This window comes from Mesoplodon densirostris, chromosome 2 (genome assembly GCF_025265405.1).
Source record: "Mesoplodon densirostris isolate mMesDen1 chromosome 2, mMesDen1 primary haplotype, whole genome shotgun sequence".
NCBI classification, from domain to species: domain Eukaryota; kingdom Metazoa; phylum Chordata; class Mammalia; order Artiodactyla; family Ziphiidae; genus Mesoplodon; species Mesoplodon densirostris.
This window is the reverse complement of record NC_082662.1, coordinates 39,525,939-39,549,712: the sequence shown is the minus strand read 5'-3', so window position 1 is coordinate 39,549,712 and position 23,774 is coordinate 39,525,939. Positions and strand designations below refer to the sequence as shown.

The 23,774-nt window shown below is 38.9% G+C and overlaps 1 protein-coding gene across 1 annotated transcript in view; it reads left to right on the top strand.

The window, feature by feature from the left end:
• The window catches only part of PIK3R3 (phosphoinositide-3-kinase regulatory subunit 3), an 83,348-nt gene that overhangs the window by 54,586 nt on the left and 4,988 nt on the right, over window positions 1–23,774 (top strand). Inside the window, exons 4-9 of the mRNA XM_060089746.1 lie at window positions 579–759; window positions 1,153–1,278; window positions 9,977–10,119; window positions 12,641–12,817; window positions 18,156–18,230; window positions 18,669–18,839. Of these exons, the coding sequence (XP_059945729.1) occupies window positions 579–759; window positions 1,153–1,278; window positions 9,977–10,119; window positions 12,641–12,817; window positions 18,156–18,230; window positions 18,669–18,839 (873 nt within the window). The remainder of the gene's footprint in view (window positions 1–578; window positions 760–1,152; window positions 1,279–9,976; window positions 10,120–12,640; window positions 12,818–18,155; window positions 18,231–18,668; window positions 18,840–23,774) is intronic.

Genomic DNA, 23,774 nt, shown 5'->3' with positions numbered 1-23,774 from the left:
AATATAAAAGAAAAAATAATGTAAGGTGTTAGATTAATTACTCAGTTATAAATCATTCAAGGAGCTTAATTATGTTTGTGCATTAACAATAAAACCTTGAGTGCTGTGTTGGTGTATGTGTGACAAATGGTTATCATCCCCCTTCATGTAGAGATTGCTTCTGCTTCCCTCCACAGACACACAACCACGTATCTTTAGATCCCAAGGAGATTGTCCCGGTTCTTCCTGATATAGAATTTAAATTTAAAAATTCATTCAGAAAATAAACAAAAGATACAATTTACTTGTGTTGTTTTTTTGTGTGATTATTTTTGCTAAATTTGTTGATACTGGAGGCTGTGTAAGTATGCTGACCTTTAGTAACCAAGATATTTTATAGACAAAAGAAATAGTTGTAAAAAAATGATATTATGTATACTTCTACACACATAACATGTGCCTTTTTACCCATTCCAGTTTCATTAACATAGTAAAAACTTGTTTATAGTGTGACACCAAGATTTCATATCTCCATGTGAAAGTAGTACTTCAATAGAATTTTTTGGGAAAAAAATCAACAGTTGTTGTCTTGTTCACAGGAAGGGAGGCAATAATAAGCTAATAAAGATCTATCATCGAGATGGTAAATATGGCTTTTCTGATCCTCTGACATTTAATTCTGTGGTGGAGCTCATTAGCCACTATCATCATGAATCTCTTGCTCAGTACAATCCCAAACTTGATGTGAAGCTGATGTACCCAGTGTCCAGATACCAACAGGTATGATTACACAATTATTTTTTGGCTGTGCTGCGCAGCATGCAGGATCTTAGTTCCCCTACCAGGGATCGAACCCGTGCCCCCTTCAGTGGAAGTGTGAAGTCTTAACCACTGGACCGCCAGGGAAGTCCCATGATTACACAAGCTCTTGATAGCTAATTGGCAAGTCATTATTTAACAACATCATTTGATTCTAACTTACCAGGCTTATCAGTTAGAAAAAAAAAAAGAAATTTAGACATTTAAAATTTCCTACTTAAGATTTAAGATATTTTTAGAACTTATTTTGTGGCTACTATTCCTTAATAGCTTGTTGTATGTGTTTATTAACTTTATATAAAAATACTTCTGTTTATGTTTCCTATTCTTTATTTCTTTTGTTTACCTGTATAGGATCAGTTGGTAAAAGAAGATAACATTGATGCAGTAGGTAAAAAACTGCAAGAGTATCACTCTCAGTATCAGGAAAAGAGTAAAGAGTATGACAGGCTATATGAAGAATATACCAGAACATCCCAGGTTAGTATATTTTTGTTGTTTAGGCCAATAAGTATGCAATAAGTATTATAGTTGTATCGGATTTTCTATAATTTTATAATTTTCTATAATTCACCTGACAATCTTTAGCTGTCTTAATATCATTTTTAATTTAAAAAAAATTAAATTTATTTTTATTTTTTATTGATGTATAGTTGATTTACATATATAAATTCTTAAATATGTATATTTATATATATAAATTATTTTTCAGATTCTTTTCCATTATAGGTTATTACAAGATATTGAATATAGTTCCCTGTGTGATACAGTAGGACCTTGTTGTTTAAGCTGTCTTAATATCTTTTTGTTTTTAATTGAAGTATCCTTGATTTACAAAGTTGTGTTAGTTTCTGGTGTACAGCAAAGTGATTCAGTTATACATATGTATACATATTCTTTTTCATATTAATATCTTTTAATATCAAATAAACTAGTTTGAATAATACCAACTTATTATTGAATAAGTTTTCAATAGGGTGTAAACACTGTGCTCCTATACATCTTTATTCCTCCCCCTTTATATTGTTACTGCCACTGATTACATTTTTATACATTGCCAATTAGCATAGATTTATAATTATTGTTTTATGCATTTGTCCTTTAAATCATATAGGCTTTTATATTTACTTATCCAGTTACCTTTACCAGTATTCTTTATTTCTTCATATAGCTTTTTTTTTTTTTTTAATATTTATTTGGCTGCACCAGGTCTTAGTTGTAGCACACGGGATCTTCGTTGCCGCATGTGGGATCTTAGTTGCAGCACATGGGATCTAGTTCCCTGACCAGGGATCAAACCCGGGCTCCCTGCACTGGGAACTCGGAGTCTTAGCCACTGGACCATCAGGGAAGTCCCTCTTCATGTAGCTTTGAGTTACTGTCTAGTGTCCTTTCATTTCACCCTGAAGGAGTCTTTTGAGCATTTCTTGTAGGGCAGGTCTAGTGGTAACAAACTCCTTCAACTTTTGTTTTTCTGGGCATATCTTAATTTCTCCTCCTTCATTCTTGAAGGATAGTACTGCTGGTTATAGAATTTTTGGTTGACAGTTTTTTTTTTTCTTTCAGGGCTTTAAATATGCCTACCCACTGCCTTCTGGCCTCTATGTTTCAGATGAGAAATCAGCTATTAATTTTATTGGGGGTCATTTGTATATGACAGGTTGCTTCTCTCTTGCTGCTTTCAAAATTCTCTCTTTGTGTTTTGACAATTTGACTATAATGTGAAATACTTGTTTTTTTTATATCTTTGTCTATAGTTTATAATTGTTAACTGTGAAGGGTATTCCAGTATTACTGTGCTTAATGGTACCTTGTTTTGACCCTAGAATTAATGTTCTTGATTTCTCAGCCCCAAAGCCCTTGATCTTATTTCTAAGCTAGTGTCTGTGGTGGGCAGTGTAAAGGTAGAGACTGCACCAGGAACCTCAGGACTGGAGGAGTTTATTAGGGGATACTGGCTTGTGAGGATTATAGGTTAGGTATGAGATATAGTGCTGATTGGGGAAAGGTGTGGGATTACAGTGGCCAGAATTGCCATAATGGTCCATTTTTCTATGTGAGATGTTTGATTTCATTTTATTTTCAGGTTTTCTTTTATTAGTTAATTAGTTATTCAGAATGATTTTAATAACTTTTTTTCCCTTTTCTGATACTTGTGTCTGTGGTGTGCCTGTGTGTGTATGCTTTTTTTTTTTTTTGCGGTACACGGGCCTCTCACTGTTGTGGCCTCTCCCGCTGTGGAGCACAGGCTCCGGACGCACAGGCTCAGTGGCCATGGCTCACGGGCCTAGCCACTCCGTGGCATGTGGGATCTTCCTGGACCAGGGCACAAACCCGTGTCCCCTGCATTGGCTCTCAACCACTGCGCCACCAGGGAAGCCCTGTGTATGCTTTTTTTACACTGCAGATTTCAGCTTTTCTGTATTCATTTACCTCTTCTAGGTGCATTATCTGTGATGAGGCTAGTGTTTGAGTTAGAATGGGGAAAAAGTTACTGAGGAATCAACATATGTGGTCAACATTAGGGGATGGTGAAATTATCATACATATAATAGAAAGTTATACAGCTATTAGAATAGTTTTCAGAAATTATTTTAAAACTTCTTGATTTTTAAAAAGTGAAAAGGTTATATAAATATGTATGTTAAATTCAATATAAATGTTGCTGAATTCTATGAACTATATCACACAAAGTAAAAGTCCCTATTCCCCAGAGGCAACTGCTGTTATTAAGTGCTTCTTAGGAATTCCTGATGACCTGAGAAATGCTAATGATGTAGTTTCAGGTAAAGGAGACAGCATTTAGAATTGTGTGTACATGATTTCAGCTGTGGGTGTACCTACTCACCTGAAGGGAGAAGACTTTATAAAAATATGCTGGGATGTTTGGGGATAGAATTAGAGAGATTTTGGGAAAATACAGTTAAAATAGAAAGAAGGAAATAATAAAAATAATAATATGCATGTATTATTCTATAACAAAAATGGCATTTCTTCTTTTTAAAACAAAATGAACACTACCAAACGTAAAATAGATAGCTAGTGGCACTAGAAGCAGCCGCATAGCACAGGGAGATCAGCTCGGTGCTTTGTGACCATCTCCAGAGGGGTAGGATAGGGAGGGTGGGAGGGAGGGAGATGCAAGAGGGAAGAGATATGGGGACATATGTGTATGTATAACTGATTCACTTTGTTATAAAGCAGAAACTAACACACCATTGTAAAGCAATTATACTCCAATAAAGATGTTAAAAAAACCCAAAAAAACCCAAAATGAAATGAAATTATTCTACAACCATCAAAAAGAATAAGGCAGTCTACATTTACTGATTTTGAGTGGTTTCTAAGACATATTAAGTAAAAAAAAAAAAGGGGGAGATACAGAAAAATGTATGTGGTAGAGAGAAGCCCGTGTGCTGCAACGGAAGATCCCACATGCTGCAATGAAGATCCCACTGACAACTAAGACCCGATGCAGCCAAATAAATAAATAAATTAATTAATTAAAAAAAGAAAAATATATGTGGTATACTGCCATTTATGGTTAAGAAAAGGATTTGGAAGGTGTTATATATTTATATGTACTCAGAATATCTCTGGTCAAAAACTGACATACTCTCTGGGGAAGATAATTAAGGCAGTGAGGGTGCAGGAGTAGGGAACTTAATCTTTACTATTCTTTTGTATTGTTTGATTTATTTTTTTCTCTGGGCATGTATTACCTTTTTAAAAAATATAAAATGAACTGAATTGGAATTTAGGAGATTTATTTTCTAATCCTGGTTATGTTAAAAACTAGTGATGTCCCATGAGAGACATCACTTGTCCATGCTTCAAGTTCTCATCTATAAGATGCAGATACTGGCAACTACAGCTATATTTGAGTGTGAGTGTGTGTTTGTGGGGGGGGGGGGAGAATCAGGTATAAACGGTTAGCACAACCATCCAAAAACATTTATTGAATACCTAGTCTAGGTATGAAACTATATTTGACTCTAGAAATACAGAGGGAGAGATGAGGCCCTATTTTGTAAAAGGGCAAAGTACTCTGACAATATTTGTTAAATATAATGTGCATTAGTCAAAATAGCATTCTTTAATCCCTTTCCTCTGCATCAAATAAAACAGTGATGGGTTACTATAATTGTGTGTGTATATTTATTTAAAGGGCAACGTATAACACTATGTTTAATCTCACAAAAACATTGAGTAAAAGATTCAAAAGAATATATATATAATGTGAGTGTATTCTATAAGGTACTAAACCAAGCAAATGTTAAATTTTTAATTTTGGCTGTGAGCATAAAGTGGTAAAACCATAAAGAATAACAAGGGGGCTTCCCTGGTGGCACAGTGGTTGAGAGTCCGCCTGCCGATGCAGGGGACATGGGTTCGTGCCCTGGTCCGGGAATATCCCACATGCCGCGGAGCGGCTAGGGCCATGAGTCATGGCCGCTGGGCCTGCGCGTCCAGAGCCTGTGCTCCGCAGCGGGAGAGGCCACAACAGTGAGAGGCCTGCATACCGCAAAAAAAAAAAAAAAAAAAAAAAAAGAATAACAAGGAAATGATCATCATAAAGGGCAGGATAATATTATCACCAAGGCAGGGAAGGTGGAGTGGGAAAAGGCAGGGAGTTGTGATCCAGAAAGCATACACAGGGAATTTCTGGGGTGCTGGTAGTGGATGTTCATTTTATAATAACTTGTTAAGCTATGTATTTTTTATGTACTTTACTGTTATGTTATATCTCATGCTAAAAAATGATAAACATTAAAAGCCCATGGCTGTATGCAAAAGCAATGTGAATATTTCTATAGATCAGAGGTGGAAGAGAAACCCATAATAAATAATCGTAAATGGAACTTTTGGATCTGGAAATAAGCAGAGACAGCTGAGAGCTTGACCTCCCTGGTAGTTCCTTCTCAGTCTTCTTTGCTGATTTCTCCTCTTTGACCATGGTTCAGTTCTCCTTTCTGGATAGTCATTCACTGTCTGGTGTGAGAGTCTCATGCCTTTACATACCACCTATATGTCAGTAACTCCCAAACTTCTATCTCTGGTTCTTCTGACTTCTTTTAACTCTAGACTCATATATTCAACTGCCTATTCAACAGCCCCACTTGGATGTTTAAGTAGATATCTCAAGCTTAACATATCCAAAATTGAACTCTGATATTCCACGTCAAGGCTGTTCTACCCTTTGCTTTCCCCATCTCAGTTGAGAGTTATAATATTCTTCTCACTCAGGTCAAAAGCCCTGAAGTCTCTTTCTTTTACATGTTGCGTCCAATCCATCAGGCATTCCTGTTGACTTTACCTTTAGAATATACCCAGAATCCTACTCCTTCTCACCACATCCATTGCTAATACCTTGATCTAAGCCACTGTCAGTCATTTATCACAGAAACCTCCCAACTGGTCTTCTTGCCCTTATCTATACTCCCCTTGCCCTGGTCAGTTCTCAACATAGCAGCTAGGTGATACTTGTAAAACATAGGTAAGATCATAGCACTCCTTTGTTTGAGACCCACCTCTGGTTCCATGTTTTACATAGAATGAAAGCCAGAGTTCTCTCTACAATGCCAGTATGATCTGTGTCCCTCTTCCTCTCTGACCTCATTTCTTATAACTCTCTTCCCCACTGTACTCCAGCCACACTAGCCTCCTTGTGGCTCCGCGAATATACTAGACCTGCTGCCTATCTTTGAGTCTTTGCACCAGCCAGTTCCTTGCCTGAAACACTTTCCCCCGAGATACGCACCTGGCCAAGCACCTCACCTCCTTCAAGGCTTTGCTCAAATGTTGTCATCTCAGCGATGCTCACTTGACAACTTTATTTGAGATTCCAGCTCACATTTCACTTCTCCTTTCCCACTCTACTTTTCTTTTTCCATAATACTTCTTACCTTCTAACAAACTACGTAATTTATTTACTTGTTCTATTATTTATTGTCTGTATAACCCCCTAAACTATAAGTTTCAGGAGGGCAGAAATCTTTAAGTTTGTTTACTTACATATCCCAAATGCTTCAAATAATGCCTGGCATATAGTTAGTGTTCAATTATTTGTTGAATGAATTTATGCAAGATAATGAACCAAAGCACTCCACCCTTGTCAAGGGTGTGAAGTCAGACTCATGGTATGGACTGGAATCTTGGGGAGGGCTAACCCTCCTGTGAATGGAGGCTAGAAAAAATGGCCACTTTTGCATATGGCTTTGGTTTGTGTAGAGCTGCATTTCTGCTTTCTTGTCATGACTGGAGAAAGCAGAGAAAGCTCCACGTGCTGCACACATGCCCAGTAATATGGGGTCTTTAACAGCAGAATATGAGTTCTGAGCAGCTGATAAGAGACTGGGTTCTGGAATTGGAATCCCTGGTTGGGGAGCTGGGAATGGGGGTGGATGGAAGCAACCAAAAAAGCCACGAGGTCAAAGCTAGAAGAGGGCTAATTCCTCTGTGTGAGAATTGAGAGCAAGGCCTGAGATGGGGCTGAGCAGAGAAGAGCCTTGGAGGCTTAACGCTTTGGGAGGTAGAGGAAGAGAGGGAGGGATCCAAAGGGATCCAGTGATTAGCAGTTTAGGAGATGTGCTGGGACAATGGGTGTTAAAGGGAGATTAAAGAATTGACCTCTGTTTGTGTTACAGTGTTTCTAAGTGTTATAGACCTCTGTTTTTTTCTGTTAAATCTTAGATAAAATCTAGATTGCTTTGATGTAATCGAATTCTTCCCAGAGAATGGGAAGAGATGGTGTATCCTGAATCAGAGCTGGCACAGGGTGAGAATAGGCTGTATGTGGGGATGTTTGGCATCTGGATTACATATAATTAGGAGGCAAAGTGATAGGATTTTTTTTTTTTTGTGGTATGCGGGCCTCTCACTGCTGTGGCCTCCCCCGCCGCGGAGCACAGGCTCCGGAAGCGCAGGCCCAGCGGCCACGGCCCACGGGCCCAGCCGCTCCGCGGCACGCGGGATCCTCCCAGACCGGGGCACGAACCCGCCTCCCCTGCATCGGCAGGCGGACTCTCAACCACTGCGCCACCAGGGAAGCCCAAAGTGATAGGATTTAGCGATGGTTTGGGATTAGAGACAAGAATTCAGCAATGAGATCATTGGTGACCTTGGAAAGAGCAGTCTCTGTGGAATGGTGAGTACAGAAGCCAGAACAGGGCGAGTTGCAGTATGAATGAGAGATGAGGAAAGAGAGAGAACCCATATAAACAACTTTTTTTTTTTTTTTTTTTTGGCGGTATGCGGGCCTCTCACTGTAGTGGCCTCTCCCATTGCGGAGCACAGGCTCCGGACGCGCAGGCTCAGTGGCCATGGCTCACGGGCCCAGCCGCTCCGCGGCATGTGGGATCTTCCCCGACCGGGGCTCGAACCCATGTCCCCTGCATTGGCAGGCGGACTCTCAACCACTGCGCCACCACGGAAGCCCTAAACAACTTTTTTAAGAAGCTTAACTGTGACTGGAAGAGAAATTAAGGTTAAGGAACTTTTTTTTTTCAAAGTGGTGTTACTAGAGCTTGTGTGTATGCCGATGAGAAGGAACCTTAAACTGGGAGAGTGAATACTGTAAGAGGGGCTAGTTGATGTGATGAGATGAAGTGCCTGAGAAAGCAAAAGGAGGTGAGACCCAGAGCACATGTAGGTAAAAGAGAAAAGAAAGGAGAGCAGGTATAAATAAAGGTAGGGTTACAGTTTTGGTGGTAGGTATAATGGCGTTGTTTGTTGGGGAGCTGCTGCTTTGGCAGCGGCACCGAATACTTTTTCCTTTGCTGCCCTACCTACCAACACACACAACAGTGTCAGTAAAGTCAAATTTTTAGTGTTTCCTTTGAAGATACAGGGCCAGAACTTTTAATAGGTAATTTCTAACCTTGCAAGGGAGCCAAGACTATAATTTGAGAGTTGTAGAATTTATAGCTAGATATTTAGATATGGGCATTACAATAAGATTACAATACTACTTGAGATATGTATGACGTAACCTCAGCTGTATGAAACATCACAAGGTTCTAGTGTCCCATATCTGCTAATCCCCTTATGTTCCAGCCCTACCGAGCAATTGCTGATCCCTAACATCCACTATTATTTCATGTATATGTCATGCCATGCCTTCTATGTGCAATACTGAATTTTCTTCTCAGTTAAGACCTAGCTCAGATGTTGCCTCGTCCATGAAGTCTCTGTAAAGCAGTAAGTAACTTTATTGCCTCTATCATGACATGAAACAAAACCTTATAAAAGTTCAGAAATCTATTTTGCCTGTATATTCTGAATCCTGGAGGGCAGGCCCCATGTTTTATGAATCTCTTTAACACCAGGTGGTACTTTCTAAACAGTGGATTCTCAATAATCATTTGTTGAAATTAATCAGTGCTAAATAGTTGAATTATCCCATAAGCACCAAACCTTTTAAAATTGTAAACATTCAGGATTGCAATCTTTCTAGACCTTTACACATACTTCTTGATTTTCTAAAGTAAGTTGAACAAAATTTAACCCTCTTTGAAGATTTTAGGAGAATCATGATTCATAAGCTAAAGTGTACAAATACATTCAGAGCTCATTGGAATGCGGAGGACCACTTACCCTAGTGTGAACGGCTTGGCCTCCTGGGCTTCTGTTTTGTGGAGTTTTTAGTTTTTCTTATTATTCTGCATCTCATTTTAGCAGCTATTCTTCCCCTTTGCATTTTCTGCTTCTAATCAGATTAATCTACTAATGAATCTGTTTAGAAAGCGCCATGCTTTAGAAATGAAAGTAAGTATAAGTCGACTCTCGGGCTTTTCTGGAAATAAGGCTTTGCAGGTTGGTGCATGAGCTCCTCTGCTCTGTCTCTTCACTCGTTCAGCACCTTTTGGGGTCAGCACCACATTAGTTACAAAGGCAGAGCTTTATCCTTGTCTTCAAGATATTCAGGGTTAATCTCTCTTAGCAACTCAGAGGCCTTTCTGTGTTTCTCAACTATATTTCAGCTAATAGTTATTTTTCTTTTATTTTAGGGTTTGAATGATGTATTTTATATACAAGTAATACGGGTAGAAGGGTTTGTTTTGGTCCCCTTAATTTGATATTATATGGAATCATAACAAGAATTGTAAGATTTGTTTTAAGCCTAAGGTTACAAAAAATACAAAGGTAATGAAGTATGTGTGTTTTCTTTTTTTTATAGGAAATACAGATGAAGAGGACTGCAATTGAAGCTTTTAATGAAACAATTAAAATATTTGAAGAGCAGTGTCATACACAAGAACAACATAGCAAAGAATATATTGAGCGATTTCGGAAAGAGGGGAATGAAAAGGAAATTGAACGGTAAATCTACCTAATACCTCCAAGTGCATCAGTGAGCGGAGACGTCTTTTCTTCTCCAATAATCTCTGACATGTCTGCTTTTACGCCCTCAAACTTGACAGTCCTGCCATATGGAATTACTTGCTGTTCCCACTAATGGCACCAAGCTGAACCTTCTCTCTTCTGCGTTCTTTCTCCGTCCTCCAAAATTGTTGACCCCGGCTCATCCTTTAGGACTCGGTTTAGATACAACTTACTGGAAAATTTTCCCTGATTCCCTAGACTGGTTTAGGGGCTTTTTATTCCCACCCCTACAGCATCTATCCTGATCCCTAGTGTAACATTTACTGAAAGTCACACTCACTGAATTTTGAGCTTGTTGAGAGTAAGGGTGGTGGCTTATATTCCCTGATAGCTCCAGCAGGATTTATGGTGCCTGAGAGTACATAGTGGTGCCCATGGAATATCTGTTGAACTGAAAACCAACGGCAGCAGTCTGAGAATAAGTTGAAGGCAGAGCAAGACCATTGGCAGGAAGACCAGCCTGCATGTTGCAGGTGACTGATTGCGTCTTTGTGGTCATCAGGTTAAAAGATGGTGAAGGCCTGAACCAGAGCAATGGCATGAAAGGAGGGGGAGTAATAGAAATGCTGAGGACTTGGTGCCTGACCAGATCTGGCAGGTGTGGGAGAAGCCAAAGATTATTCCTAGATTTCTGATATTAGTGACGAAGGGATGTGTAATTCACCAAAATGGGAAGTACATGAGGGGAGTTCAGGGTTGGAACCAATGAGTTTTGAGGTTCCTGTGAAAACCCAAATGGAGTTGTCTGAGAGGCAGGCTGGTTATCTGGATTTGGAACTCACAGTACAGAAAGCATTTGGGAGGCCAAAGTGTTGTAGGTGATGGTAGATACTAAGGATGAGATTACACAGAGAGTGAGAAGCGTGAGAAGTATTGGATCTGGCAACTAAAAGAATATTGGGAACCTTTATCAAAGCAAATTTAGTGGAGTATTAGAAAATGAGCCAAATAACATGGGGTTGAGGAGTGAAAAAGTGAATAATAAAAATGAATCACATGCAAGGGAAAAGCAAAATTATTTCTCATATTAGCACCAAAGTGTTAGTGAACTTCTGTGTGCCTAAGAATAGTATTAAGTGCTGTGAAGCAGTATAGCTTCATGAATAAAACTGTGGGCTTAAATGCTATATTAACCATTTACTAGCTGTGTGACCTTGAGTGAGTTACTTAACTCTCTGAGCCTATTGCTCCCTCCATAAAACTGTGGATAAAACCTTGTTGAAATGCTATGAGGACTAAGTGATACACACACACACATTTATGGTAGAGAAAGGTATGTGTGTGTGTGTGTGTGTGTATCTTGACATATGGTATCAGTAAGTGACAGTTATTACTAATAATGAAGAAATAGAAAAGAACTTATAGTTTAGTTGCAAAGGGAGTTAAAGTATCATGATGATATTTTAATAGTAATATAAAACTACATATTATTGAGTGACAAATGAGTAATGTGGACAGTTGTTGCCTTAGGATTCAGAGCACAGCAAAACTTTGTGTGCTGGAAAAGCTTAGGGCCATCATCTACTGAGTGCTTACCAAGATGTCACAGGCACAGTTTAGTCCTTTTACATGTATTACCACAATTAATTCACACAGTAACCCAGCTTTACTTGTTCAGTCATGGCTGGATCCAGGGCCCAAACAAGATCATCAGGATTCTCCTCATGCTGTGTCTTTTGGCTCAGTTTTTCTCTATGTTGGCTTCATCATCAGGCAGGCTTTCCCTACGAGGTAGCAATATTAGCTGCTGGGAGTCCTAGAATCACATGTTCACAACTTAGTCCCAGTGGAAAGAGAGAATCTCTGTTTACAATATTTCTAGTAAGAGTCCTAGATTTGACTCTCATTGGGTCAGTTTGGGTATTATTCCCATTTCTGAACAAGTCATTGTGGCCTGAGGCAGGGATAGGATGGAATGGAACACTTTTTTTTTTTTTTTAATTTATTGATTTTTGGCTGCATTGGGTCTTTGTTGCTGCTCATGGGCTTTCTCTAGTTTGGGTGAGCAGGGTCTACTCTTCATTGTGGTGTGCAGGCTTCTCATTGCTGTGGCTTCTCTTGTTGAGCACAGGCTCTAGGGCACACAGGCTTCAGTAGTTGTGGCGCACAGGATTCCGTAGTTGTGGCACACAGGCTTAGTTGCTCCAGGGCATGTGGGATCTTCCTGGACCAGGGCTCAAACCCATGTCCTCTGCATTGGCAGGCGGATTCTTAACCACTGCACCACCAGGAATGGAACACTCTTATTGGCCAGGCTGGGTGGTGTGGATGTTCACCTGTGAATCTGAGATGGGGGCAGGGAACATGAGGGTGCTGCTCCCAGAAGAGTAGGAATGGATATGTGCTAGGCAAAAACAGCAGATGTCCACCACACTTCAGGTGTTAGGACTGTGTTCATACTGTAGAAAGCTCCTGCTTGGTTCGTGTTTTAGCCTTAATATGTCAAATATTTTCACAGAATTATGATGAACTATGACAAATTGAAATCACGTCTGGGTGAGATTCATGATAGCAAAATGCGTCTAGAGCAGGATTTGAAGAAACAAGCTTTGGACAACCGGGAAATAGATAAAAAAATGAACAGTATCAAACCCGACCTGATCCAGCTGCGCAAGATCCGAGATCAGCACCTTGTGTAAGTATTCTGGGACTATGTGGGAGGGATCCACCACCACCTGATTCCTACTGCGCTAGAGACCTTAGAGGTAGAAGCAGAGATTTGTCATTGAGAACTGGCCAGTGAGATAGTAAGAATTTAGGAAAGCAGTCCTGTTAGTAGTTGGGGTATCAGAGTCTACCTGAAGTCAAGCGTGTGGGGCCAGTCAGAAGGTGAGACTGTAATCCATACAAATGAGCAAAGTGGTTGAGTTTTAAAGGTACAAATTCATTAATGTGTGCCTAAAACACAAAACCCAGAATCTTCGGCTACATAGAAGAACCATAGAAACAGAAATTACCCCTCAAAGGCAAGGGCACTAACAGTGGGGGCCTACAAAGAAGTATACAGAATAGTCCGTTAAAGGGTTTTTATATTTAAGAAATAAGATTCTATATTTAAGTAATAGAAATATTACTGTTGATAGCAGGTATGAAAAATGGCACACCTGAGGAGTGATGGAAAACTGTGATTTAGCTAGATATAGGGATATTATCTAAATATAGATAGAAAGATATATTGTCAGAACAAGATGTGTGGATTAAGGGTTTTAGGCCAGATGACTGTTTCATAGAAGGAGAAAATCCATGAGAAAGGAAAATATATTAGGTTTAGTTCTAGGTAATGAATAGACTGTTATGTAATATGTTTATGGGTGACTTTCATGCATGTAACACACTCAGTTCAAACTCTTGGCAGGAGGAGACAGAGTAAAGACCTCTGAGGGTTTCTTTGTGTCAGAAAGAGAGAGGGGATAAAATATAAGCTTAGAGGTTGGAACATTGGCTGTTGAGTTTCAGTAGAGGAAAATTTAAGGTGATTGTTTTGGGAGCAAACAATTATAACTACACTATACTGAGTAATTTTTAGTAGCACTCCTCTCTAGAGATCTTTCAGTTTGCTATTGTGGCCAAAAAAAGTCAAGGAAGTACACATAGCATACAGAAGAGCTTTAGAAGCAAGGCAGGGAGGTGCCCTTGTATAAAAGCAGGATGTGTCTGCTCTTGGAATGCTTATATGGTTCGGGTCATATAATGAAGCTGAAGAAAGGCCCAAGAAGGCTGTGCTAGGGACCAAAGGAATGAATGGAAGCACTTCTTTGCCCTGGAAAGTGATGAGATATTAAGAAACCTACCGTTCCTAGGTGCATGACTAAGGGTGGCAAACCAGACCTTGAAAGTTCCTTTAACAAGTTATGTAAGCTAAATATAAGAGAATTTAGCTCTATATTTAGAATTTATCATGGATGATAAGCCATGACCTGCTTGTATCTTGCTAGGATATTTAAGGAGACACAGAAAACCATTGCCTCTTTTGGAAGTATTGCTTCAGGGAGGATAGTCCACTGTCCCATAGTCCATGCTTTGATGTTTCTAACAAAGACAATACTAGGATTGGTAGGCTTGATCTGCTCTAATGCTGAAATTGTACAGTCAGTCCTGAAAGAGACTGGTTGTATTGCTGCATGATACTGAATATGATCTCTCTTTGGTCCTGTGTTGAAGTTGGAATAGGTTGGAATTCTGCAGCACCCAACGAGAGACTGTCATTAGTTTATCAGGTCCCTTTTGCGTGTGGACATTTCCCTGACTTCCTGCTGTATAGCCCATAAGGATTTTTTGAGATTTTCTGCTGAGATTCCAATGTACTGTTTCTAGAATATTCTTGAATGCCTAAATGCAGAATTTCATTTCTTAAATATAGAATAAAATATTTCTTAAATATAAAATACTTTATTTATTTTTACTTTATTTTTGGTTTTTGGCCATGCCATTGGGCTTGCGGGATCTTAGTTCCCCAATCAGGCCCCACGGCAGTGAGTGCGCGGAGTCCTAACCACAGGACCGCTAGGGAATTCCCTAAAAGCCTTTAAAATTCCTTTTCAAAAAAAGGAGTTCAGGGCTTCCCTGGTGGCGCAGTGGTTGTGAGTCCGCCTGCCGATGTAGGGGACATGGGTTCGTGCCCAGGCCCCGGAGGATCCCACATGCCGCGGAGCGCCTGGGCCTGTGAGCCATGGCCGCTGAGCCTGCGCGTCGGGAGCCTGTGCTCTGCAACGGGAGAGGCCACAGCAGTGAGAGGCCCGCGTACCGAAAAAAAAAAAAAAAAGGAGTTCATTTGCAATTCTTTTTCATCAGGAGCTAGTTTTCATGATTACCATTTACTTTTCTTGGTATTCATAAACCTGAATTCAAAATAAAGAATAATTTGCCATAACACAACTTAGTCTAACCTGACTAATAAACTATGACTTATTGCCACCCTAGAGTAGGCTCTGTGTAGTGTGCATCAGTCCATCCACAGCTATGCCCAAAGTAACATTATTATCAGTGATTGGATCGTCATTAGCAGCTGATCATATTTTAAAAAGCTGGGTGGGATAAGTACCTGATCAGATAGATGATAAAATATCAGGCTCCAGAAAGATCTCAGGAGACTGAAACTATGATCCAAATTGAATATCATGAAACTTAATTTGAATAAATGTCATCTTACACATAGCTCCAAAAAGTCAACTTCCTGAAAGTAAAATTGGAGAGGCAAGATGAGGCAGCCGTGTGTATGAGGAATTCTGAAGGGTATTATTACTGTGTCAGTAATTGTTCAGTAAAGGTAAACATTGTGACTACAAAAGTTAGTTTAATCTTACATTGAAATGTATCCTAAATAAGCCATTAAAAGTCCCATTCTCTTATGCTGGGTAAACACTCCTTGAGTACAGGAAGCCATCTCTTTATCTGAGGATGATAGGTCCTGGAAAAAAAAAGTCCACTTAAAGTTAATCCATTTCAAAGGGTGTGCTGGAATTTTCCATCTGCCCTCACAGTTTCTACTCTTCATCTTTCTCTGCCCTGCTCTGTGCCTAAGAAAATGGATCTATTTGCCCTCTAGCTTCTAATTAGTTTTGGCCATTTGGAGGCACTGGCAGGAGATGAGAGGGCAGGAGGAGAGTGAAGTAAGAATATTTATTTTCTGGCTTCCTCTCTGTGTGATCACAGTGAGTTGGCTGTGTCCTCATTCTCTACCAAAGGTGGCACCCTCCATACGATACTCTCTGGGTTCAAGTCACTGCTGTCTCCAACTGATTCTTCAGTTCTAAGAGAGGTTATGTCTTCCCACTATTGCTAGCCCCAGGGAGTTTCTCTAAAACATCTCAAGACCTTTGTAAATAGTAAACTCTCCTCAACTACCAGTTTGACTGTGCCTTCTGCTTCTAGCCAAAGCCCTAACTGATACAAATTAGGCGAAATGTCATAGTACGAAATGTCATAGTACACAGTAAACAAAATGATAGTTTGATGAGGGATTTTATGTTGAAGATGAAATTGAACATAAAGAAAATAAGTTCATCCTATGTGTACTGAATTTATGTTGTAACTTCAACTTCATATCTTTTTTAGAATAAACAAAGAAAAAAAACACACGGTTAGTGACAGAATGAGAATTGGATGTTAGGTCTTTGATGCTTTGTTCAGGTTTTTCCCCTAGAATGTACTGTTTTATATGTGGCATTACTCAATAACAGTAAGTTAAATATGAATTAACATGCTAAATTTACTTGAGCTTTTTAAAAATCATTTTTAGAAGCTAGTCAGTTCCTGGCATTGTTATTAGATGTTTAAGGAGTCAGAACTATATAGTAGTATTTGAAATGGACTTTTGGGAGATTAGAAAAGTTGCCTGTGTCAGAAGGCAAAGACCATCATAGATAGAGCGTGAACCAAAGTATTCTTCTCTTTCGCCTGGATTTTCCTGGGTGTCTTAACATTCCTTGTGGCAGAAAGGGAGGCTCAGTTTACAGAGGTTGGTGGTTTACAAGAAAATGGGGACTCAAGAGAAAATGTGGTGAAGTTTGTTCATTTTAAGCCTTTTACCCAGTGTGCTCGTCTCTTTATTTAATAAAGGAAAGATCAGTTCTTCAAGGATAGAAAACTTTGGATGTTAAGAGTGTTTAGAGGAGGGTATCTGGATATTTTGCTAAGAGATGTGATAGTGTAGGATGGGGTTTGTTACTAAATAAATTCTATCATGATCATATCTTAGTTGTTTTCCAGTTTCACTAAAGCATACAAAATGAAATCCAGGTTAACTGAAGAACATGTCTTATTGAGAAAGGCTGTGTAATCTGTCTTAAAATAACTTTAAAATTAGGTGCAATGCCAAGTTATCTAGTGTACTTGGGGTTAGAGGGAGATACAAGATGACCTTGGAGTTGACCCTGAAGACTTTGTTAAAAGTGGCCCACCTACAGATATTTACTGACTATTTATTGAATATCTACCATGTGCTGGCACTGTTTTCAGCGTTTGGAATAGCCATGAGCAGGACAGATCCCTTTCTTTAAAGCAGCTTACATTTTAGCTGGGGAGACAAACATAACCAAGTGAAAATAATGAATTTCAGGGAGTTCCCTGATGGTCCAGTGGTTAGGACTCAGCGCTTTCGCTACTGTGGCCCGGGTTCAATCCCTGGTTGGGGACTAAGATCCCACAAGCCACGCAGCGTGGCCAAAAAAAAAAAAAAAAAAACCATTAAAAAACATGAATTGCAGGCAAGTACTATGAAGATGATAAAATAAAGAAAAGTGTAGAGTGACTGGTGGACTGCCTTAGTTGGGACAGTTTAGGGTAGTCTTCCCTGAGATGTTTATGATGACACCTGAATGATCAGGGGCCTGGTTGGAGGATGGTGATGAATGAAAGAGTTTTTATACTCCACTGAAGTTTTAGGCCATCGTCCATCTCAGTGGAAGGAGATGAAATGGTTTATTTCATTTTACGTCTAAAATGTTGGTATATTTTGAAATACTGTGATTTACCTGGTGATGAAGTAGATTTGTATTAATTACTCAGATTGCCACCCTGAATTTCTTGTGGCTTGCTTAGGTGCAAAAATAGACCTTGAAATTCTGTTTTAGAATTTAACTCAATGTAGTAGGCCAGTGAGGGATTGCATACTCTGGCTTAGTGGAGATTGCAAATGTGACACCATGCTCACCTAACTAATGATTTCAGAAACAAGTGTCCCATTGTGTTTGAGTGCAAGTATATGTGTGCTTGTGGTTATATAACCTTCTAGAAAAGGAAAGTGAAAAGTGAGAGAAGTGCCTAATTTCAAGTAGCTTTCTGTGTTTCTACCTTTTTGCAAAAAGTTGAAGGAAAAGTAATGGAGAAACAAGTTTAGGGAAATCTCTGGCCATTCTTAGTGGGACTGGGGAAAATAAGTTCCTGGACCCTGGAAGTTTGGTTGGCTTGGATGTGTCTACTTTGTCCAGGCAGAGTTTGCATAGACACTGACACTGGTGTCTTCCCTCTGGCAGGTGGCTCAATCACAAAGGAGTAAGACAGAAGCGCCTAAATGCCTGGCTGGGAATCAAGAATGAGGATGCTGCTGAGTAAGTTCTCTCTGTACCTTTCTGTCAGAGGGCTTTGTTTCCAGGATAAGACATGGGACTTCTTAATACATACTGAGTGCTGGTTCTCTTTGTTACTTGAGGACATTTGAATCAAGAACTTTGCACCTCTTTAAATTGAATTGCCTCAAGAATACCCTATAGGCACTTGAGTTCAAAGGCCTGCTGAACCATATGAAACCTGGATGCTTAAGCATTGCTCATTCAGACATTCATGTGTCAGGTTATTGGATGAGATATGTGAATTCTGTGCTTTCTGCATGATAGCAAATAATAAAGTTGTTAAAAAAAATCCAACTAATTGCAATTCCACTTTGTCATTTTGTGGTTAAAGATTTAGAAGAGAGTTTTATTCATGAATTTGCTTTTAGATATAAGTAAACTGATTGTTAGAATAATATTTTAACATTTAATTTTTAGGACCTATTTTATCAATGAGGAAGATGAAAACCTGCCCCATTATGATGAGAAAACCTGGTTTGTTGAGGATATCAATCGAGTACAAGCAGAGGACTTGCTTTATGGGAAACCTGATGGTGCATTCTTAATTCGTGAGAGTAGCAAGAAAGGATGTTATGCTTGCTCTGTGGTGTAAGTCTTCTCTGGGGGTATAACCTTTTGAAAACTTCCACATTGATTAATAGAAAATCAACCCCTCCTAAAGTTCAGATCCAGTTAGTTGAAGTACAGTAAAATGAGGAACCATGGCTTAGACCATTAATATTAGTACAAAGAAAACAGTTAGTTGCTTTAAGAGAAATACCATCTGAAATTATTTCAGGGATTTTAATGTAAATGGTAAGCAGACTAGGCCCTGCACTGTTGCTATTGGATTTTAGGTATCTGTGAAAAGTAATTTGAGATTTTCAATTGAAAATATCACTTAATTCTTTAGTAGTCTCCTGCTTGCCTAACTTGGCCTTCATTGTCATATTAAGGAAGGCTTGATTAAACAGAACTGTTTTTACTTCAGAAGAAAAACTATCTAAAATTTGTACTTAAATAGTATTCTGTTGAGGTAGTGATAGAAAATGTTGGATGTTTTCTGTAAGATGATCTTATGACTTTGTTTGGAAAAGCCTATTTTCCTTTTAATGGAAAGTGAAATTCTGGGGACAACTAATCATGCCTCAGTAAGATTCTGCCAAAGTGTTACATATATACTCCTTAAAAAGGCAACTGTTTTCATTGACAAAAACCATAGCTAGAGTGGAGGTATAGTATGGTGGTCATGAGAGCAAGCTTTGGGGCCAGATATATAGGATTCAGATCCTGACTCTACCACTTACTAGATATGTGACCTAGGGTAAGTTACTTAAACTTTCTCTGCCTAGTTTCCTTATTTGTAAAATAAGGATAATAATAATATCTACTTAAGGGTTTTTAAAGTATTACTCGAGTTAATATATGTGATTTAATATACTTTGATCAGTGCTGGAACATAATAAGTAATGTTATCTACTAATATTATTATGATAATGATGCTGCTGATGGACATGCCAGAAGGCAAACAAAGATGACAAAATGATTTTGCCCTCAAAGAGGACAAAGTGGTGAGGATAGACAAAAGACACTCATATTAACAGAATGTTTAGTGCTTTACATGATCATCTTGTCCTTAGTGGTCTGTCTCTGTCATGCAGTCAGAGTTTGAATCCAACTTTACCTGGTTTCAAAGCCCACATTTTTCTTTTGCACCACACTTTCTTCATTTCACAGTTAAATATCCAAGATAAATAAAATCACTGTGACATAGGTATCACTAGTAGGCTGTGTGCATGAAGAACTAATTCTGATGGAGAAAGAGGGTTGGGAGATTTTGTGGAAGAGGTGGCATTTGAGCTGGACTTTGAAAGGATATTGAACAGTGGGACATCTATGGGCAAAAAGGAAGGCAGGAATTGGATTAGTATTATCCAAAGATAGAGCTACTTGAAACATTTCATTTCTCTCTGACCTGGCCTCAGATACTCAAGTTTATTTGAGTGGAAATGGCAGGAGAAGATGGCTCTTGCAGGATCTGAGATATTTTAAGAAAAAAAAAAAGAAGGAAGACAATAAGCCCAGCGCATCAGTAGTCCCTCACTCTTATCTAGGTCGTTGGGTGGCAGCCTGTGGGTTCAAGACTTGGCTGGTGGAAATGCTGCTCAGCAGCTCTGCTAATTCCTGGGAGACCAAGGAGCAGCTTGACTATCTTGGGGAGCTGTATTCTTTTTCTCCTTCTCCTTCCTTTAGCCACAGACTTAACCAGACTCAGGTCCACAGCAGTGTGGATTTCTGTTGCCTATGAAAACCAACTGCAGTAATATTGGGGTTCACTTCTGGAGAGATTGGAAGCAAAAGAGTCTGGCATCACAGACTTCCACTTGTTTGTTAGCCACTCCAGCTACAGAAAGCCTGCTTACAGTGATTTCTCAGTTTACTCAGGACATTTGCTGAAGTTAGGGATGTGAATAAGATCAGTTTTTAAGGAGACTCTCATAGCAAAATTAAAATGATCGTGTAGTAGGAAGTCAAGGCATAAAACTCACTTGTTTTTCCATTTTAATTTCTGTAAATGACATTATAAAGAAGGCTAAGAAGAAATTGCTTAACTCTACAGCCTTCTCAGGCTAGAGCCAACAATATGTGCGTTTCACTAGGTTAAGGAGTTAGGTAGTGAGCACTTGTGATCCTTATTGTAATTGCCATTTGGGGTAAGAAATTTGATTAGGGATAGAACAATTAGATCAACAAGGAAACAGAAGACTTGAACAACACTATAAAACAACTAGACCTAACAGCCATCTCTAGAACACTCCGTCTAACAACAGCAGAATACACATTCTTCTCAAGCACACATGAAACATTATACAGGCTAGACTACAGGTTAGGTCACAAGTCTCAATAAATAGGGTTGAAATCATACAAAATATGTTGTCTATAACCACAATGGAAAGAAATTAGAAAGTAAAAATAAGGAAATTTGGGAAATTCACAAATGTGGACAATAAATAACACACTCCTAAATAACCAATAGATCAAAAAAAGAAAACAAGGGAAGTTAGAAAATACTTCGAGTTAAAAAGAGAAACACAAAATTCAAAACTTATGGAATGCAGCTAAAGCAGTGCTAAGAGGGAAATTTATAACTGTAAGCATTTATATTAAAAAAGCTCTCAAATCAATAACCTACCCTTCTTTCACCTTAAGAAACTAAAAAAAGAGCAAACTAAACCCAAGCGAGCAAAAGGAAGGGAATAATAAAGATTAGAACAGAATTAAATCAAATAGAGAATAGAAAACAATTGAGGAGGGCTTCCCTGGTGGCACAGTGGTTAAGAGTCTGCCTGCCAATGCAGGGGACATGGGTTCAAGCCCTGGTCCAGGGAGATCCCACATGCCTCAGAGCAACTAAGCCTGTGTGCCACAACGACTGAGCCTGCGCTCTAGAGTCGGCAAACCATAACTACTGAGCCCACGTGTCACAACTACTGAAGCCCGTGTGCCTAGAGCCCGACCTCTGCAACAAGAGAAGCCACTGCAGTGAGAAGCGTGCACACTGCAATGAAGAGTAGCCCCTGCTCGCCGTAACTAGAGAAAGCCCATGCGCAGCAACGAAGACCCAATGCAGCCAAAAATAAATAAATAAAATAAATAAAAATTTTAAAAAAAGGAAACAATTGAGGAAATCAATGAAACCAGAAATTGGGATGAACAAATAGTTAAAGTCTCGCACACACACACATACACGGGAGAGAGAGAAGACACAAATTACTAAAATCAGGATGAAAGAGGGGACACTACTTGTAGTCCTTACAGAAATAAAAAACAATAATGATGGAATACTATGAATAATTATATGCTAACAAATTAAACAACCTAGATGAAATGGGCAAATTCCTGGAAGCACACAAACTACCAAAACTGACTTAAGAGGAAGTAGAAATTCTGAATAGAACTATAACAAGTAAAGAAATTGGCTTCACTGGTGAATTCTACCAAATATTGTAAAAGGAATTAACACAAGTCCTTCACAAACTCTTCCAAAAAATAGGAGAGAACACTTCCTAATTCATTTTATGAAGGCATATTCCTTATGAATATAGATATAAAAATCTTTAACAAAACACTAGCAAAGCAACTCCAGCAGCATATAAAAAGGATTATAAACCATGACTAAATAGAATTCATCTTAGGAATGCCAAGAGGTTCAACATTAAAAAATCAATGTAATAAACCATATTAATAGAATTAAGGACAAAAATCAACTGACAATAATCTACTGATTATTTCAGTAGACTCAGAAAAAGTGTTTGACACTCTTACATGTTAAAAAACACTGAATAAACTAGGAACATCAGGGCACTTCCTCAGCCTGATAAAGGGTATGAAAAACCCAGAGCTAATATCATACTTAGTGGTAAAAGACTGAATGCTTAAGATCAGGAAGAAGACAAGGATGTCTGCTCTCACCACTTCTAATCATTGTACAGAAGGTTCTAGCTAGGGCATTTAGGCAAGAAAAAGAAATAAAAGGTATCCAGATTGGAAAAGAAGAAGTAAACTATTAGAGCTAGTAAATGAGTTCAGCAAGGTTGCAGGTTAAAAGATTAGGATACCAAAAATCAGTTGTATTTCTATATACTAGCAGTGAACAATCTGAAAATGAAATGAAGACATTCTATTTATAATGGCATAAAAAATGCTAAAATGCCTAAGCTTAAAAAAAAGTGCAAAAGCTATACAGTGAAAACTATGAAACATCATTGAAAGAACTTAAAGAAAACCTAAATAAGTGGAAAAACATCCGTGTTCATGGATGGCAGTACTTCCCAAATTGATCTATGTGTTCAGTGTAATCCCTATAAACAGTACCAGCTGGCTTTTTACAGAAATGTCAAGATGATCTTAAAATTCATATGAAAATGCAAGGGATCCAGAACAGCTAAAATAACCTTGAAAGAATAGAAAAGAGTTGAAGTACACCTCCCAATTTGAAAACTTACAACGAAGCTGTACTAATCAAAATTGTGAGGTACTAACATAAGATTAAACATGTAGATCAATGAATGAGAGCCAGGAAATAAACCCTTACAATTATGGTCAGTTGGTTTTCAACAAGGGTCTCAAGACCATTCAAAGGGGAAAAAATAGTCATTTCAACACATGGTACTGGGACAACTGGTGAGCCACATGCAGAAGAATGAGGTTGGACCCCCACCTCACACCATATACAAAACTTAACTCAAAGTGTATCTTAGGGACTTCCCTGGTGGTCCAGTGATTAAGAATCCACCTTCCAATGCAGGGGACTTGGGTTCGATCCCTGGTCAGGGAACTAAGATCCCACATGCCACAGGGCAACTAAGTCCGTGCACCACAGCTAGAGTCTGCGCGCTGCAATTAGAAGCCCACGCACTGCAACGAAAAGATCCCGCATGCTGCAACTAAGACCTGATGCAGCCAAAAATAAATAAATTTTTTTTTTAAAAACCCAAAATGTATCATAGAACTAAATGTAAGAGCTAAAAGATAAAACACTTA